At 39.3% G+C, this 19,631-nt stretch overlaps 3 protein-coding genes across 3 annotated transcripts; 2 read left to right on the top strand and 1 right to left on the bottom strand.

The window, feature by feature from the left end:
• Positions 1 to 8,798: 8,798 nt before the first annotated feature.
• On the top strand, positions 8,799 to 9,242 carry N7447_010968 (uncharacterized protein; the record flags this gene model as incomplete). The annotated part of the gene is made up of 3 exons (XM_057235230.1): positions 8,799 to 8,932; positions 8,994 to 9,006; positions 9,138 to 9,242. 3 exons carry the CDS (start codon positions 8,799 to 8,801, stop codon positions 9,240 to 9,242), a joined length of 252 nt encoding a protein of 83 aa, XP_057080548.1.
• A 31-nt stretch (positions 9,243 to 9,273) lies between these two features.
• Positions 9,274 to 11,868, top strand: N7447_010967 (uncharacterized protein; the record flags this gene model as incomplete). Its single annotated transcript, XM_057235229.1, has 3 exons — positions 9,274 to 9,329; positions 9,359 to 9,413; positions 11,617 to 11,868. 3 exons carry the CDS (start codon positions 9,274 to 9,276, stop codon positions 11,866 to 11,868), a joined length of 363 nt encoding a protein of 120 aa, XP_057080547.1.
• Positions 11,869 to 12,740: 872 nt separating this feature from the next.
• On the bottom strand, positions 12,741 to 13,712 carry N7447_010966 (uncharacterized protein; the record flags this gene model as incomplete). The annotated part of the gene is made up of 2 exons (XM_057235228.1): positions 12,741 to 12,818; positions 13,599 to 13,712. Coding segments are annotated over 2 exons (192 nt in total), but the record flags the coding sequence as incomplete, so codon positions are not given.
• Positions 13,713 to 19,631: the final 5,919 nt, after the last annotated feature.

The following is a 19,631-nucleotide window of genomic DNA, read 5'->3' as shown; positions in this document are numbered from 1 at the left end:
CTAATAATAATATTTTAGCTAGATTCCCTATAACGTATTTCACCCCCAAGTGGCGCACCCCATCCAAAACGCGTCAATTAATTTAACCCTTTCTTCTTCAACCACCCACCATGCCACTAATTCGCCCCCAAAACTCTAAAAATTTAATAGAGCAAGAGGGTAGGATCTTACTAGCTATCCAGGCTTTTAAGAATCAAGAAATCTCTTTAATCCGTGAAGTGGCACGCCGTTTTAATATACCCGAATCCACCTTCCGTCGCCGCCTTTATGGTATACTAAACCTCGCGATTTCTCGTGTTAATTTACGTAAATTAACATAAACTGAAGAGGAATCTCTTAAAAAATGGATTCTCTCTATGGATTCTCGTGGAGCAGCCCCCCGGCCCTCTATAGTACGAGAAATGGCGGATCTTCTCCTTAAATAACGTGGAACTACCCCGGTTCTTTCGGTCGGCGAAAATTAGGTTATAAAATTTATAAAACGGCATCCTATCCTCTCCTCCCGATTCTCGAAACGGTATAACTACGAGCGTGCGAAATATAAAGACCCTAAAATCATTAGGGAGTGGTTTAATTTAGTTTAAAAGATAATCCTTTAATATAGAATCGATCCCGATTAGACCTTGCCAACTCCCATCATTTGGTCCCATGGGACCACTCCCATGGGAGTAGATGGGACTCCCATATGGTCCCATGGGAGTGCCAAGAGATGGGAGTGAGGTGCTAGTCCGCTCCCATGGGACTTTGATGGGACTCCCATGGGACTGTAAACACTGCAAACACGTAGAAAAACGTGACCTGCATAAGATATGCAGAAATGCCCTGTATTAATGGGTATTTAGCTTACAGTGGGAGGTAGCATTGAATGATTCTGGATTAATTCCTCTCAAAAAGTAGTGTAATTATAGTATCCTGTGATTAAACTATCTAGTATACTCGTATAGATCTTCATCCCTACGCCGCTTACGATCTCTTTGGGGGCGTGCCTGACTTGTAGTATCGATGGCAGGCAATGGATGTAGTGCCGAATCATCATCTGACTCCTCAGCGGCCTCCTGATCGGTAACAATCTCTCCTGCTTCATCTGAGTTATCACCGTCCTCACCCTCGCTAATTGCCTCTGGTATACACTCAGGAAGTCCCGCCTCCCTTACCTCATCACCCTCAGTCCTTTCGTCCTGATTTAAGGTAGCCTTAGGTTGGAAATCCTCCCCAGTTTCCTCACTTTCAATATCAAATTTGGATAAACAACGAAGCATCATTAAATCCTGTATTATTACTTCGTTCAATGAGCCTCGTCGATAATGGCAGATATCGCGAGCAGTACTAAAGAGGCGCTTAACACCGGCGCCAGTAGCTGGGATAGAAAAGACATCCCGTGTAACCGCTGCGAGTATCGGAAATCTATACTCATTCTCTTTCCAGAAATGGCATGGGTTTACTATGCTCCGTTCTATATATAATTAGCTTAGTTAAGTTATAATCATGATCATCTAAACATACCAGTATTAAGATATCCCTTAAGTTCTTCTTGCCACCCAGTCTTCGGCTGCGGTGGTGGCTCTGGTTGATCCTCCTCGAAGAGGCTCATCATTGCATCCGTGCTATGCGAGGAGGACTTTGCCTTTGTAAGCACTTGCTTTTTAGGCTGGCGTTTTGAGTAATCCTCTAAATGATTATGAAGAGACTTTTCATATATGTCATGCCAGGAGGAATCCATATTATCGACTTCACCTGCCCACTCTGGTCCTTTAAAGAATTCAAGTTTATGCTGAGGTGCAAGAATTGTACCAATTGCATATAGGCTGCCATGTGCTTGCTCAGTTGCTTTATAGTATACCGAGAGTTTCTTACTTCCGGCCTTAAGAGCCTTAAGCATAGCCTTTTTCCAAGGCACTTTCTTTCGCCGAAGTCGGGCCTGGGCCTGCTCAAAATGGGTAAATAGTCGGTTGTAGACCCGGAACACATCATGGATTGTTGTCGCCTTAATCTTTGATAGGCTAACCGTCCATTTGTAGAAAGGCTTTGTGATATGGAGCAAGTATTCGATCTGCCGCCATTCGCTTTTACTAAGCCGGAATTCGGGGCGCTGATGCTCTGCGCAATATCTTTGGTAGCTATCTGAAAGGCGATTGGCGCGCTGGAGCATAAGATATGTTGAATTCCACCGAGTGCGTACATCCTGGATCGGGGTAAGCCTCGGTTCTTCGCTTTGAAGATTTAGAAATGCCTCCCGTCGCTGTGGGCTGGCATTAATAAAAACTGCGAAGGCCCGTACCTGGCAGTATAGTAGTTAGTATTAGATAAAATTGTTAAAGGCATTAGTTACTTTACCTTAGCTAGCGTATAAATGATTCCCTTCTGTCTCTTTGCCTGTTGAAGAACACTCCCGTTTTCTTCCGACCATGTTGTTGCTGTCTTGTCGTTTTTTGGATCAGCCTTTATTAGGCCAAGGAGATCTTTCAGACTTAATTGAATCACATGAGCAAGACATGGAATCCGTATAATTTCAGTGAAATTAGGAAGCTCTAACCGTTCGATTGAATCACATAGACTATCGACTAAGGTCTTATTATTTGACGCATTGTCTGTAGTAATCGCAATCACTCGATTGGTAACCTGCTGTTGCTGAAGAACCTTAAGGAGAACGTCTGCTAGATAGGAGCCTGTATGCTGGCCGTGAACTGGCATGAAACCTAGAAGTATCTCATGATAATCCCAATTGATATCCATAAAATAGCCTGTGATTGCCATGAATGCCTGTTGGAAGGGTGAGGTCTAACAATCAAGGGCAATTAATAGCTTCGCTCCGGCTGGGAGAAGAGAAAGGAGCTTTTACTGCTCTGTATGGACGATTGACTGGAGCCGACGCCGCGCGGTCTTTGGTGATAGAAGGGTGAGTTTTTGTTGAGAAAGCTGAGCCTCTGTAATTAGATCTTTAAAGTCTTTATGCCGGAGGATCTGAAATGGAAGGCGTGAGTTCGCTATAAATTTGACTTAGGCTCTTTTAAATCGTTGTTGGTCAAAGACTTTTCGGGTAGGCGTACGAGTAGACTAAATATAATATAGATATTAGTATTAAATCGATAGAATGTAGAATCGGACGTATATAATACCGCAAGTTCGAGCGATTGCTGTATATCCTGTTGTGTTGAAGCCTTTTTCGAGGTAACTATGCATGCGCGGCTAGATAAATGTGCAGTAAGTGACTTCGAACCATTTAATGTCGAGGATGGGTGCGAGAGCGCTTTTCCACACCTCCGACAGAGTGCCATTGGTTTCCCGGTTTGAAAGTGTGCTACTTGGTCAAAGTGCTCCTAAGTAGCAGAGGTATACCTTGCTTTAAAGTTCACTTTATGAAGCGGAGGGTGTGGGTGAGCACCTGCCGTATGGCGCCACCACTCAATGAAGTCGGTCTTATTCATTGTAGTCTAAAGAACCCAGAACTTTTGATGTTTAGGACCGATACGGCGGAGATTTGGAGGAATCGGATTCGGCTCTATTTGGAGGATTGAGGATTCTGGTCCGCTATAGATTGGCTGCTGGCTAATTGAATGATCTGGCGTAAGGGGGTCATCAATAATGCCAATGCTATAGACTGAAGAAGGTGGAGGAATTCCGGCGTGGGACAATGTGATCTGGGATGAAGGGCCAGCCTCAGCGTATAGTTCGTATTGCGACATACTAGAATAACAATTCTGTTGAACTAGAAGAGGGTTTAAAAAGCATATCTCTAACACCTACCTTTACAGTCGCGAGAGTCACGTTCGGCTACTAGTAGAGTTTAAACGAGTAATAGCGCGAAGATACATCATAAATAGGCTAGTACCCACTTATTATATGTTACTTATTGGTCTGTTCGACGGGACTCCCATGGGGGTCCCGCGGGACTCCCGTGGGACTCCCATGGGACTCCCATATAAAAGGGAAATTGATTAGATTTAGGGGTATCTACAATCCCCCATAACTTTAAGGGGAAAATTCTCACTTTTAAGCCTTCTTTATCCCGAAATTACTCAATAACCACGTAGTATGAATAGTTATTCTAAAGTGAATATAACTAATTTAGAGGTAAGGTTTCTTATGGTGCGGGAATTAAATATAATTTGTTAAAATCTTTGTCAAATTTATACTTTCTAAATAATATGTAGAAAATGTAGTGTAGTACCTCTCTGTAAATATATATTTTGCTTAACCACTTCCTTCTAATACTATGTTTAAATCTCCTTTGCGCCCAAAAGCCACCACAATCTAGTATATGAAGTTTTTTTTTTGAAGATGGATGCTTTTTGATATATACTTGAGTCATTTGTTAACTCTATTATGGACTATGTTATATAACAAAACCATATTGTTAGACATTGAAAGTAGGGACACTCATACGCCTGTAAATAACAGTATTTTATCTGATTACTTTGCAGTTTTGTGCAGCTGAAATAGGAAATCCTTGGCAAAATTATGCTAGCGTGGGACCATATGGGAGTCCCATAACTCCCATGGGACCCCCATGGGACTACTAGGGTAATGGGACCGGAATTTTTTTAGTCCCATGGGAGTAGATGGGACCAGGATATGGGACCAAAATTTTCTTAGTCCCATGGGAGTTGGCAAGGTCTAATCCCGATAATATCTATAACTTTAACGAGACTAGTTTCGCGATAGGATTAACTATAACTACGAAGGTTATCACGAGGAGTGAATACTATAGTCGGAGGCCGGTTTTATAACCTAGAAATCGTGAATAGGTGATAGTGGTTAAATGTACGAATGCTTCTAGCTAGGCCCTTCCTTCGTGTATGATTTTTAAAGGTAAAGTCTTTATTAAATCATAGTTTAACGGCCTCCCAGAGGATTAGCGTTTCGAAGTTAGTCCTAACGGCTAGACCTCTGATAAAATCGGACTTCGTTAGCTTAAAAAGCTCTTTATTCCTTCGACTTCTTTACGTACGAAGGGACGGTATCGGCTTTTAATACTTAACGGCCACGGAAGTCATTTAACACCTAAATTCGACGAAATTTATGAGCGAAATAAAGTGATACTAATCTATATGCCAGCGCATTTATTATATCTTTTATAACCTCTTAATGTGGGCTGTTTTACGGTATTAAAACGATCGTACGGTCGGATGGTTAAAACTAAGATGCGGAACGGGATTAATCATATTAATAAACTTAACTTCCTCGAAGCATACCCCCTTATACGAGCTAAAGCTTTTAAATCGGAGACTATTATTAATAGCTTTAAAGCTGCTGGTTTAGTACCTTTTATACCTAATTAAGTGATTTCGAAGCTTAATTTCGACTTCGAACCCCTACCCCCCCCCCCCTAAGTCGGGGGAGTGAATTAAGTCGAAATTTTACGCTAAAAACACTAGCTACAGAGAAAGAACTACGTCGATAAGCTTCATTAATTAAAGCTTTACTTCGTATAAGATCTCGAAGCCCGCCTAGCCCGTTAGATCGTGCATTAAACTAGCTTATAAAAGGCTTCCGTCTTATAATATAAGGTGCTATCTTACTCGCCTAAGAAAATAAGGAATTACGCGCCGCTAACGAGAAGCAGAAGTAAAAGCGCACTCGATCTCGAAGGCAGATACCCGGCGAAGAAGGCCTCTTAGTTTAAGGAGCCTCTGCATTAATTATGCAGTAACAGGAGGTAACTAAAGGACCTCCCCCCGGCCCTAGCATACCTAGAGAATCGGCTATTCAGCCACGTACGCGGCCCCCCCGGGGGTGTGGAATATGTAGGAAGCCAGGACACAGAAGAGAGACATGTCTAGATAGGCCATTCAGTTAGTTGAATTAATTTAATGGCTTCATGGTTGAGATAAATGCATTTAAATTTAATGGGTTAGATGGGGTGCGTCACTTGGGGGTGTGCGCCACTTGGGGGTGAAATACGTTAGTAAGCTTTACCTAATCATATAAATACAGTAAACCCTAATTAAACCCTAATTATAACGATATAATATAGACACGGAAGAAATATCGCTATACCTAGGTAATCGTAAAATCGAGGTCCTATACATTGAATATATTTTCTGGTTTATATACAGATCCAGGCACTAAAAAAGCTCCTAATATCGCTCTGCATCTGCCTTCCTACTTTCCTTACTTTAATTAACCTCTTATGTTTATGAAGAGCAGTAATAAACTCAGGATCACCTTATTCCTGCTGCTCTTAATATAATTAAAGGGGTTTTAAAGCTTAAATAGCTTCATAGTGTTAAATATAGGGCTCTTTAACCACTACATCATCCTCGTTAACCTCTCTAAGGAACTCGCTTAGCATAATATCATTAATAGCATTAATACTATCTTCTATAAGCTCATTAACTGGGTTAAGAAAGTTCTTAATATCCATTAGGCTTAGTACACAAGGCCGCATTATAAGTATATCAGAAGATATCTCATTAGCTAGCGACTAAATACTACTAGTAGTAGTATCAGGAATATTAAGTGATATTAAGAGTGCTTTTTAGAAGCAGTTCTTAATTATAAGAGCTAATTAATATATTAAGATCCTAAGCTTAAATACTCCATTAAATCGCTCTTAGCACATTCATTAAAACCATAGGATCTCGACCCCCATTAAACTCATAGAGTATAAATTTAATCCATTAGCGCTTCGAATATGCTTTCTATGTATTAATAATACCTTAATTAAGTGGCTGAAACCGAGAAGTTAAGTTTAGTGGAAGCTATATAACTAAGGTATTCTACAGTGGTAAAGAGCTATTATTAATAGCTTTTACTGTAGATTCGTGCGCTAAGAAATTATCCATAAGAAGTACTACCTTATGGATCATTATAGCGTTAAACCACCGAAGCCACTCTTTAAAGATCTGACTTATTATCTAGGCCTTACTATTCGAGTTCCAGCGTAAATTAAGATTATTAATAGTCTTCTGCTTCTTTCTTCCAGGCAGAGATCGGGTTAAAAGGCCTCGGTCAGGGATACGCTTCTAAAAAAAGGCCGATTTCGTTATAATTAAATATATCCCGAGGGCTATATAATTAAAGAGCTTAACGAATTAGAATCATAGCTTGAGAAGTAAGCTCCGGGGTGCTTCTATCTTCACCATAGTATAAACGATTACGTACTGATTCACGCTACTAAATAAAATCCAGTAAGCCAGCCATTACTAAAAGTAGGCATTTTAACACCTATATAAATAGGTAGCTAGCTAGCTCCAGAAAAATCGCGCTTTTTCACGTATAACCTCTTAGGTTATAGGAATATGGTTTTTAGTAAGTTTTATATAATGAATAAGGGCCCTTTTAAGGTCTGGCCACTGCGCTAAACGAGCGCGCTTCGCATTTAATTAGTGCTTCGAGAGCTCGGCGTTAAGGTAAAAAGGTATCGGGGGGAAAGGATTTCAGAGACTATAGATTAAGAAATACGATGATTATAAGTCTCGTGGAACTAATTAACTAACTGCTTATGCGTAAGTAAGGGGTGGTTTCGGTGATACTGTCGAAGAGAGATATTTTAGGAGGTTTAGATAGACCGACGAGGCATTTTTATTGGTTAATAATGCTTATTAAAGCCCTAGGTATACCGAATTTTTTGCATATAAATATGATAAAAATACGATAATGGTATAAAAGGAGGTTTTAGCGATAATTATATGGCGGATTAATTTAAACACCGAATTCCGATCACTATAGCCGGGTTATCGTTTTATCCGGTATCGTTATAAACCGGTTTTACTGTATTATCTAAACCCCTTACCTTACTTATATTACCCAGCTTAGTCTTAACTAGCTTCTAGATTATCTAAAAGTAGTCCCTTTAAATAATACTACTTAGGCTAAAAAGACTAAAAGATAATTAATATTAGGCTAGGCTAATATAAAGCGATAGAGTTATAAGATCTCTTATACCTAGGTAGTATCAGTGGGCCCCCATAGGATCACAAAAATGCATAGGATCATAAATTTTAAATTATTAACATATAATAACCACTATTTATAGGTAACCCCCAGTAGTATCAATATACTAATTTACACTATTACTATCTCTTATAGCCATTAAAGCTTCGTACTAGATTCTAATTATATCCCTAGCTAATTTGGCCTACGATTAAGCTTTAAAGGTCATAGCCTGTCTTATAGACGAATTAACTTCTTAGTTTTAGCGTGTTACCTTTTTACTATCATTCTATTTACACATATAGGAGATAGTATCGAGTTCAGGGTACTAAGAATGGATTTCCTATTTCTTAGTTTATTTAAATCCGCTTTATAGGTTTAGGACTTCTTTAGACTCACTCTCCTTAGTGAGATCTAGTTACTGGGATAAAAGGGTATTTACTTCTATGCTTCGCTGGATATACCGTTTCACGCGCTTAGATCGGTGCTTAATTTACTTAATATAACTAATAAGCTTAGCATTAAGCTTATTAACCCGCTAAACTGTATCTAGCGGCGAGTCAGTAACCAAACTTAATATATCCGCGGGGGAGGGGGGTTAGAGTGAAAGTCCTAATGGGGGAACCCTTCTGATTCGAGAGCCTATTAACGTAAGGGACTAACAATAACCTCTGGATCTAGGGGATAAATACCCCTAGATTTAAAAGAGGGTCTAATGGTTCTTTAAGTAAATGCTTACTCTCAAACCCCTTAGATAAATCCTGAAAAAATCCCTCTTTTTACTAACCGGCCCTTACATTTTGTACCAAAATTACAGACCCTCGTAAGCGAGGGTCCGCCACCCATTTACAAAGGATCACCTAAATGCAAATATTCTTTTAAATCCTAACCTTTTATTTTGACCACTAACCACACCACCAAAAATGCCTAAAACCAATAAAGATATAGAGCAACAGATTCAGCTAGCTCTCGATTCTCTATCTAAGCAGATAAAGGCGAATATCTCGAAAACTGCGCGAGAATTCGCGGTTCCCATGCACCGACTACGCCGGCGATGGTAAGGTGGAAAATCACTTTTTTAACGATAACCTAATGGCCGGAAGCTTAATCCTATATAGGAGCAGGCTTTATGTGATTATATTAATTACTTTAACACGGTTAGAGCATTAATAAATCGCCGATAAATTACTATTACTACTAATTTAATTCTCGAAGACCATACCGATTCTACCACTCCACTACCATAAATCGGCGACCACTAGCTAAAGCGTTTTCTTAAACGTAATCCTAAGTACTATGTACGACGCCGGCGAGCCCTTAATGTCGAAAGGGCTAGTGCACTTAATAAAACCGTGGTAGAGAGATAGTTTTAAGACTATTAACGTGTGGTGACTGAGCATGGTATATGCTATTAAGATATCTATAATTTCGACGAAACTGGCTTCTAAATTAGCGTCGGTTACGATTAATTCATCATTACTAGGCATCTAAAAAAGAAGCTATTTAATGGATCTATCATAAATCGCGAGTCTATCACGGTTTTAGAGGCTGTTTCGGCCGATGGTTTTACCTGCCCGCTACTTATAATCCTAAGTGTAAAACAGGCATTAACGTATTTCACTACCGAGTGGGCCACCACCACCGAGTGGGCCACCTATCCAAAACGCGTTAATTAATTTAACCCCTTCTTCTTCAACCACCCACCATGCCACTAATTCGCTCTTAACGCTCTAGAAATTCAATAGAGCAAGAGGGTAGGATCTTACTAGCTATCCAGGCTTTTAAGAATCAAGAAATCTCTTTAATTCGTGAAGTGGCACGCCGTTTCGAAGTCCCCCGCTCTACCTTATAACGCCGCCTCGCTGGTGATACCTTTCGTCCTAAAACACGCGCTAATAGTCATATATTAACAGAACTCGAGGAGGAATCTCTTTAAAAATAGATACTCTATGGATTCTCGTGGAGGGGCCCCCTAGCACTCTATAGTACGAGAAATGGCGGATCTTCTTCTTTAAAAGCGTGGAACTACCCCGGTTCTTTCGGTTAGCGAAAACTAGGTTACGAAATTTATATAACGGTATCCTCTCCTCTCCTCCCGATTCTTAAAACGGTATAACTACGAGCGTGCGAAATATAAAGACCCGAAAATCATTTAAGAGTGGTTTAATCTGGTTTAAAAGATAATCCTTTAATTTAGAATCGACCCCGACGATATCTATAACTTCGATAAGACCGGTTTCGCTATAGGAGTGATTTTAACTATAAAGGTTATCACGAGAAGTGATTTACCTAGTCGAAGAGCAGTTTTATAACCTAGAAATCGTGAATAGGTGACTATAATTAAGTGTACGAATGCTTTAGGTTAGGCCCTCCCTCCGTGTGTGATTTTTAAAGGTAAAGTCTTTCTTAAATCATGGTTCGAAGGCCTTCCGGAGAACTAGCGTTTCGAAGTAAGCCCTAACGGCTGGACCTCTAATGAAATTAGACTCCGTTAGCTAGAAAAGCTCTTTATTCCTAGTACTTCTGCGCGTACGAAGGGGGAGTATCGGCTACTAGTACTTAACGGCCACGGAAGTCATTTAACGCCTAAATTTAACGAAATTTATGAGTAAAATAAGGTGATACTAATCTATATGCCAGCACATTTATCTCATCTTTTATAACCTCTAGATATTAGCTATTTTACGGTATTAAAACGATCGTACAGTCGGATAGTTAAAACTAAAATGCGGAACGGGATTAACCATATCGATAAGCTTAACTTCCTCGAAGTATACCCCCTCGCACGAATTAAAGCCTTTAAATCAGAGACTATTAAAAATAGCTTCGGAGCAGCTGGCTTAGTACCTTTTACACCCGACCAAGTGATCTCGAAGCTAGATATTCGTCTTCGAAAACCGACCCCCCCCTCCGAGCCGGGGGAGCGAATCGAGTCGGAATTTTACACTAAAAACACCTACTATAGAGAAAGAACTACGTCGATAGGCTTCGTTAATCAAAGCTTTACTTCGTATAAGATCTCGAAGTCCGCCTAGCCCATTAGATCGTGCATTAAACCAGCTTATGAAAGGCTTCCGTCTTATAATGTAAGGTGCTATCTTACTCGCTAAAGAAAATAAGGAATTACGCGCCGCTAACGAGAAGCAGAAGCAAAAGCGTACTCGATCCCGAAAGCAGATACCCGCCGAAGAAGGCCTTTCAGTTTAAGAAGCTTCTCAATTAATTACTACTCAATTAATTACTAGGCTAGTAGAAGTAACTAAAGCACCTCTCCCCGGCCCCGGCATACCTAGAGAATCGGCTATTCAGCCACGTACGCGGCCCCCCGGGGGTGTGGAATATGTAGATTGCCAGGGCATAGAAGAGAAACATGTCCAGATAGACCACTTAGTTAGTTGAATTAATTTAATGGCGTTTTGGTTGAGATAAATGCATTTAAAATTGGTAGGTTAGATGGGGTGGCCCACTCGGTAGTGAAATACGTTACTACGTTAGTTTAATACTATCTAGGAGGATGAGCATATAGCTATAACCGATACTGGCTATATTAACGATACCTTAGCATATTAATGGATTCAGCTCTTTTATAAGTAGACGGTTAGTCGTACACTTAGAAGAAAAAGGCTAATTTTATGCGACCGTTTTAGTTCGCATTTAACGCGCTAATTTATCCGATTTTATGAGAAGAATGATATTATATTATTATTCTTCTTACTCTCGCATACTAGTCATATACTACAGCCTCTCGATGTCGGCGTGTTTAGCTTATATAAACACTGGCATAGTGAGGCTGTAGAAGCTGCTATAATGACTAGATGCCGTAAATTCTCTAAGGATAAATTTCTACACTTAATTAGAGAAATCAGACGGAAAACCTTCCGGTCGAATATAATAAAGCTTAGATTTAAATTAACTAGCCTCTGGCCTATTAATCCTAAGCTTATTACGGATAAATTAGAGTCGTACGATCCATATTATGATAATTTACCCTAGTCGAATACACCCTTAACCACCTTAATAAAACACTGAGTTTAGCACTCTAAAAACCACTGAGAAAGTGATTAGGATTAGTTACCGGCTTAATTAGTATGATCCAGATACTTAGCGCTTTAAAAATGCCTTAATGAAGCTTTAAAAGGGGGCTGAAGCGTAAGCTACATTAGCTTACTAGCTACAGCAGGAATTCGATTTAACATAAGCTATTATGGGTGCTCGCCACGCCCGGTACGATGCTTCTCGTCGTTATACATAGATCACCGGAATCATTAATTCATCCTAAGTTAAAGAGATAAAAAGAAAAGAGTTTAAATTAAGTGAAAAGATGGATTAAGAAAAAATAAGGCGGAAGTGGAAGAAGGTATTAGTTAAAATTAGGAAGCATAGTGGGGCAAAGAAACGCCGGGAGAAGTGATTCTTTTTTATATTCTAGTAATTAAATGGCTAATTGATTTCTTTACTATTTTTAATTAATTAATATACTACGTTATAAGATAGTAAATGGTGGTTAAAGTAAAAGGTATGAAAATATTGCATTTAGGTGTTCCTTTGCAAATGGGTGGCGGACCCTCGCTTACGAGGGTCTGTAATTTTGGTACAAAATGTAAGGGCCGGTTAGCACTTATACCCGACATAATTATCTTATTATTAGTCGTACGAAACCAATGTTTTAGGCACTAGAAAGCTTAAACATCGAGGGTTAACAGAGGTGAGTTATATGGGGTAGGAAATATATCGGAATAATATTTTTCTCGGTATAAAAATCGATAAAATCGATTATTTTATGGGAACCATGATTATTCATGAGAAGAAGGCGAGGCCTCCCCTTTTAAACTCGAGAAATAGCTTTGTAAAAAGAAAAAAAGCCATTAGAGGGCTGTTTTATCATTAATCCAGCCCTTAGGCGTAGTGATATTTTCATACCACTCCTCTATATGCATGCTACCCTTTAGTAAAAACCAGGGTAGCATAGCCTAGCTATCAGCAGTAATGCATTTAATAGTAGTAATTAACTTTGCTTAGCCACTAGCTAACGTATTTCACAGGCGGCCCGGCCACATAAGCGGTCCAGCCACCCCAAAACACATAGTAAATGCGATAAATTATAACTTAATATCTTAATAACGGTAGGTTGTGGAGAGTTTTACGTATTGCTTAGTGCTTTTTAGATGGTATATAGACTCTTTACGGGGTACTAGAAATAAATATCTTTTAACGATTAAGATATATATATTTCTAGCTTTTTGCACCGTGATTTCTGGTCATTTTCGAAATGACAATAAAATAGCCTTCTAGCTTCTTTGAGATTAATGTATACTACCGATAATCCCTATCGATAGCTATCAATAAGCATAGAGATCATATATAGACATGGTTATTGAGATTTAAGTTTAAAAAATATCGCATTTACTATATGTTTTGGGGTGGCCGGACCGCTTGTGTGGCCGGGCCGCTTGTGAAATACGTTAACTAGTAGGACGACTAGTAATAACCTTACGTTATTTCCCTTAGCCGATTTAAAAGGTAGTTTTGTCCTAGTTATAGACCTTATGAGGTAGGATTTAATGCAGTTTTATTATAACCCGGGATAGGCTATTATACTAAAGGAATAAAGGGCTAAATTACTCGCCATTAATACTCACTTTTTTCTTTAGTTTTTAGTTAATATAGTTAATCTAAGGGGGTAATCCTTTAAGGAAACGGTATACCTATTTATAGCTGATAACATAATCCGAACCCGACATTTTTAATAGACGACCAGCGGCCGTTCGTATATGATTAGGGGTAGGTTCAGTATAGGCTTTATCTAGGTTTTTAACCAAAGAAACTAATGCCTTTTCCTGAATTAGATAATGATCTAGCTATTTTTACGCGGTCGGAATTTAGTACAAAACGTTAAAATCCTAGGCTAATTTAGCGAGATTAGGCTTAGTGGAATCATAAAAGGCTTTAACTGCCTCCTAGGTTCGTTTCTCGATAGTTTTACTTTAATTTAACATTATTATATAACGTATTTCACAAGCGAGTGGGCCACACAAGCGAGTGGGCCACCTAACTAAACCCATTGAATTCAACTATACTTTTCTCGACGAAAACACCATTAAATTAATTTAACTAACTAACTGGTCTATCTGGACATGTTTCTCTTCTATGCCCTGGCAATCTGCATATTCCACACCCCCCCGGGGGGGGGGGGGCCGCGTACGTGGCTGAATAGTCGATTCTCTAGGCATGCCGGGGCCGGGGAGAGGTGCTTTACTTACTTCTTGTTGCTGCATAATTAATGCAGAGGCTTCTTTAACTGAGAGACCTTCCTCGGAGGGTATCTGCCTTCGGGACCTAGTCCGTTTTTGCTTCTGCTTCTCGTTTTCAGCCCGTAAAACCTTATTTTCTTCAGCTAGTAAAATAACACCTTGCATTAAAAGACGGAACCCTTTCACCAGCTGGTTTAATGCACGATTTGATGGGCTTAGTGGACTTTAAGAGCCTTTATGAAGTAAAGCTTTAATTAATGAAGCCTATCGACGTAGTTCTTTCTCGGTAGAAGGCGTTTTTAGAGTAAAATTCCGGCTTAAATCACTCCCCCCTACTAGGGGGGGGGGGGGGGGGGGGGGTTAGGGTTCGAAGTTAAATATCGAGCTTTAATATCACTTAATTAGGTGTAAAAGGCACTAAACTAGCAGCTTTAAAGCTATTCTTAATAGTCTCTAATTTAAACGCCTCCATTCGTGCCATAGGGTATGCTTTAAGGAAGTTAAGTTTATCGATATAGTTAAGTCTACTTCTCATTTTTAACTCCACCAGCCGACCATAAGATCGCTTTAACACGGTAAAATAACCGATATCTAAGGGTTATAAAAGATGAGAGGAATATATAGGCATATAAATTAGTATAACCTGATTTTACTCATAAATTTCATCGAATTTAGGGGTTAAATGGCTTCTATGTCCGTTAAGAACTAGAAGCCTATATCTCCCCTTCGTACGCGTAGAAGTATAAGGAATGAAGAGTTTTTTAAGCTAACGAAGTCTAATTTCATCTGAAGTCTAACCATTAGGACTAACTTTAATTCGCTAGTCGTTTAGTAGGCCTTTAAACCATGATTCTAAGTAGACTTTACCTTTAAAAATAATACACGGGGGGAGGGCCTAACTAGACGCGCCTATACACTCGATAGTAGTCACCCACTCACGATTTCTAGGTTATAAAAGCGACCGCCGACCGTGGTATTTATTACTCGTGATTATCTTTACTGTGATAATTAATCCTATGGCGAATCTAGTCTCATTAAAGTTATAAATATCGTTAGGATCGATCCTAAATTAAAGGACTGTTTTTTAGATAAGATCGAACCATTCAGAAATGATCTTCGGCTCTTCGCACTTCGCGCGTTAGTAATCGTAGCGTCTTAAGAATCGGGAGGAGATATAGGGATGCCGGTTAATAAAGTTTATCACCTAGTTATAGCTAACTGAAGGAGCTGGGGTAATTCCACGACGTTAAAGTAGTATATCGGCCATTTCTCGTACGGAGGTAGGACGGGGAGCTACTCCACGAGAATCCATAGAGAGAATCCATTTTTAAAGAGATTCCTCCTTAGTTTATGTTAATTTATGAGAATTTACGCGTGAAATCGCGCGGTGGGGGATATGCTGTAGACGGCGTTAGAGAGTGCTTCTAGGGACTTCAAAATGGCGCGCTGCTTCACGAAGAGAGAGCTTTAGCTGGGTTTTTATAGCCTGGATAGCTAATAATACCCTACCCTCTTACTCTATTGATTTTTGAGAGGTTTGAGAGCGAATTGGTGGCATAGTGGGTGGTTGAATTAATTAAGTGCAAATTGAGGGACGCGTTTTGGGTTAGGTGGCCCACTCGCTTGTGTGGCCCACTCGCTTGTGAAATACGTTAGCATACAATCATATAAGAAGTTACTTCGATAGCGAAAAATTATGATCCTATAAAAGATTATAATAATATAGGGCGCACTAAACACATACCGCTGTGTGTTTAGGCGCTTAGCACGGTTATAATACTAATTATACCTTAGGTATTATTAACGCTAAGCCTCTTTAATTCTAGAAAGAGTACTAAGGTCGCTTTCCTACTATCGCTCTACTCATATAAGATCTTCTCTTAATTCTAGTAACTAGTACTAGCACTAAGCGACTTTTTAATACTACTTAGGATATCTATTATTATCGCTATAGTTAGATAAAGTCTAAAACGATTAACGAGCTAATAATATTTCTTTATACTTTAAGGTTTAATACTAAGGTTCAATATTAAAGAGCGGGAGATAAAGGAGCTTAAAAGATTCTTTTCTCTTAATAAGATTAAAGTAGTAAAGGAAGAAAAGGATAATAGACCTAACGGTATTAAGATAGATCTAACGTATTTCACTAGTGAGTGGGCTACACCAGCGAGTGAGCCACCTAACCTAACCTGCCATTTTTAGACGCATTTATCTTAACCAAAACCTCATTAAATTTATTTAACTAGTAATTAGTCTATCTAGACATGTTTCTCTTCTATGCCCTGGTGGGGGGGGGGGGCGCGTACGTGGCTGAATAGCCGATTCTCTAGGCATACTGGGACCCGGGGGAGGTGCTTCACTTACTTCCCCCGTCTATAAAATTAAAGCAGAGGCTTCTTAAACTAAAAGTGACCTTCTTCGGAAGGTATATATGCCTTCTAGATCGGGTGCGCTTTTACTTCATTCTCGTTTTTAGCGCGTAGTTTCTGGTTTTCTTTAGCGAGTAAGATAGCCCCTTATATTATAAGACGGAAGCCATTTATAAGCTAGTTTAATGCACGATCTGACGGGCTAGGTGGACTTCGAGATCTTATACGAAGTAAAGCTTTAATTAACGAAGCCTATCGACGTAGTTCTTTCTCTATAGCTAGTGTTTTTAGTGTAAAATTCCGGCTTAATTCGCTCCCCCGGCTCGGAGGGGGGGGTTATTGTACGAAGGCGAAAATTTAGCTTTAAGATCACTCGATTAGGTATGAAAGGTATTATTTAGCTGCTCCGAAGCTATTTTTAATAGTCTCTGGTTTAAAAGCTTTAGTTCGTGCGAGGGGGTACGCTTCGAGGAAGTTAAGTTTATCGATATAGTTAATCCTATTCCGCATTTTTATCTTAACTAGCCGATTATATGATCGTTTTAACACTATAAAACAGCCCATATTAAGAGGCTATAAAAGATAAGAGGAGTGCAGAGGTGGTTATAAAAGGTGAGAGGAGTGCAGAGGTATATATATTAGTATAATCTAATTTTTCTCGTATATTTTATTAAATTTAGGGGTTAGATAGCTTCCGTGATTATTAGGTATTAGAGGCCGATACCTCCCCTTCGTATATAAGGAAGTCATTAGAAGAAAGAGCTTTTCGAGCTAGCGAAGTCTAATTTTATTAGAGATCTAACCGTTTAGACTAACTTTAAACCGCTAGTTATCTAGAAGGCTATCGAGCTAAGATTCGAGGAAGACTTTACCTTTAAAAAATTATACACGGAGGGAGGGCCTACCCTAAAGCATTCGTACACTTAATAATAGTCACCTATTCACGATTTCTAGGTTATAAAAGTGAGCGCTAACTAGAGGGATCACTCCTTATAATCACCTTTACTATAGCGATTAACCCTATTACGAAACCGGTCTTATTAAATTTATAAACGTTATTAGGGTCGATTCTAAATTAAAGGATAGTTTTTTAAATAAGATTAAACCACTCCCTAAATATTTTTAGGTCTTCGTATTTTACACGCTTATAATTATATCATTTTAAAAACTAGGAGGATAAGAGAGGATGCCTCTTAATAAACTTTATAACCTATTTTCACCGACCGAAAGAACCGGGGTAGTTTTACGCTATTTAAGGAGAAGATTCGCCATTTCTTATATACTAGTAGGGCGGGGGGCTACTCCACGAGAATCTATAGAGAGAATCTATTTTCGAAGAGATTCCTCCATAACCTCTATTAACCACCCCAGTTATTTTGGTCGGCGAAAAATGGGTTTATAACTTCGTAAAACGACACCCTCTCCTCTCCTCCTAATTCTTAAGACGCTATAATTATAAACGTGAGATATATAAAGACCTAAAAATCATTTAATGGTGGTTCGATCTTATTTAAAAACTAATCCTTTAATTTAGAATCGACCCTAATAACGTTTATAACTTCGACGAGACTAGTTTCGCGATAGGGTTAATTACTATAGCGAAGGTGGTTGGTTATAAGGAGTGGTCTCCCTAGTCGGCACTCGCTTTTATAGCCTAGAAATCGTGAATAAGTGACTATTATTTAGTGTACGAATGCTTCGGGGTAGGCCCTCCCTCCGTGTGTGATTTTTAAAGGTAAAGTCTTCCTCGAATCTTAGTTCGATAGCCTTCCGGATAACTAGCGATTTAAAGTTAGTCCGAATGGTTAGACCTCTAATAAAATTAGAGTTCGCTAGCTCGAAAAGCTATTTATTCCGATGACTTCTTCACGTATAAAGGGGGGTATCGACTTTTAATACTAAACGGACATAGAAGCCATTTAACCCCGAAATTCGATGAGATTTATAAGTAAAATAAGGTAATACCGATATATATACCTCCTCACTCCTCTCACCTTTTATAGGCTTCCGTCTTATAATATAAGGGGCTATCTTACTCGCTAAAGAAAATAAGGAATTACGCGCCGCTAACGAGAAGCAGAAGTAAAAGCGTACTCGATCCCGAAGGCAGATACCCGCCGAAGAAGGCCTTTCAGTTCAAGAAGCTTCTCAATTAATTACTAGGCTGGTAGAAGTAACTGAAGCACCTCTCCCCGGCCCCGGCATACCTAGAGAATCGGTTATTCAGCCACGTACGCGGCCCCCCCCCCCCCCCCCCGGGGGGTGTGGAATATATAGATTGCCAGGGCATAGAAGAGAAACATGTCCAGATAGACCACTTAGTTGAATTAATTTAATGGCGTTTTAGTTGAGATAAATGCATTTAAAATTGGTAGGTTAGATGGGGTGGCCCACTCGGTAGTGGAATACGTTACTGGCTTAAAGCCTAGTAGTATCTCATGATAATTCTAGCCAGAAGCTATAAAAGAGCTAGTAATTATTATAAACGCTTATTAAAAAGGTGAAGTCTAGTAGTTAAGTGCTATTAAAAGCTTAGCATTCTTTAGTAAAAGAGAAAGGGCCTTTTAATGATCCCCCTTAACTATTATTTATAGGCGACGCCGTGCTATCTTAGGAGTTAGATTAGAGGTATATCTTTTAAGAGGCGAGTAAATCGAATGAATTTAAATATTTCCGGCCTTCCGAGGAACTAGAAGGGGAGCTAACACATTATTATTAAATTAATTTAAATTCGTTCCTAATCCTCGGTATTAAAAGTGGTCTTCTGCTCCGAAGGACACTTAGACTAAGATATATTAAATTAGTATATAGTTCGTTTTAAGATATAATAGTATATATTACCGTAAACTATAGCGATTACCTTAATATCTACTAAAGAGAAGAACTCCTTCTACCCTACTAATAGGTCTTACTCTCACGGTGCTTTTTTAACGAGTGAAGACCTCTAGACTATAATAGATAAGGAATCGCCGTTCTATATCGTCGATAAAGTGCCATCGGCTATCTAGTCTAATAGTGTGCGACCTAGTTAAAGTGCCCCTAATATAGTAATATATAATTCGCTTTAAAGTTCACTTTACGTCGTGAAGTATTTAGTTAGGCGTGTGTAGTATATCGCCACCACTTAATGAATTAT

The sequence above is a fragment of the Penicillium robsamsonii genome, assembly GCF_028829455.1.
Source record: "Penicillium robsamsonii strain IBT 29466 chromosome Unknown utg000008l_segment0_segment0, whole genome shotgun sequence".
Classification (NCBI taxonomy): Eukaryota; Fungi; Ascomycota; class Eurotiomycetes; order Eurotiales; family Aspergillaceae; genus Penicillium; species Penicillium robsamsonii.
Note: the sequence above shows the minus strand (reverse complement) of the source record. Positions and strands in the feature narration are given on the sequence as shown.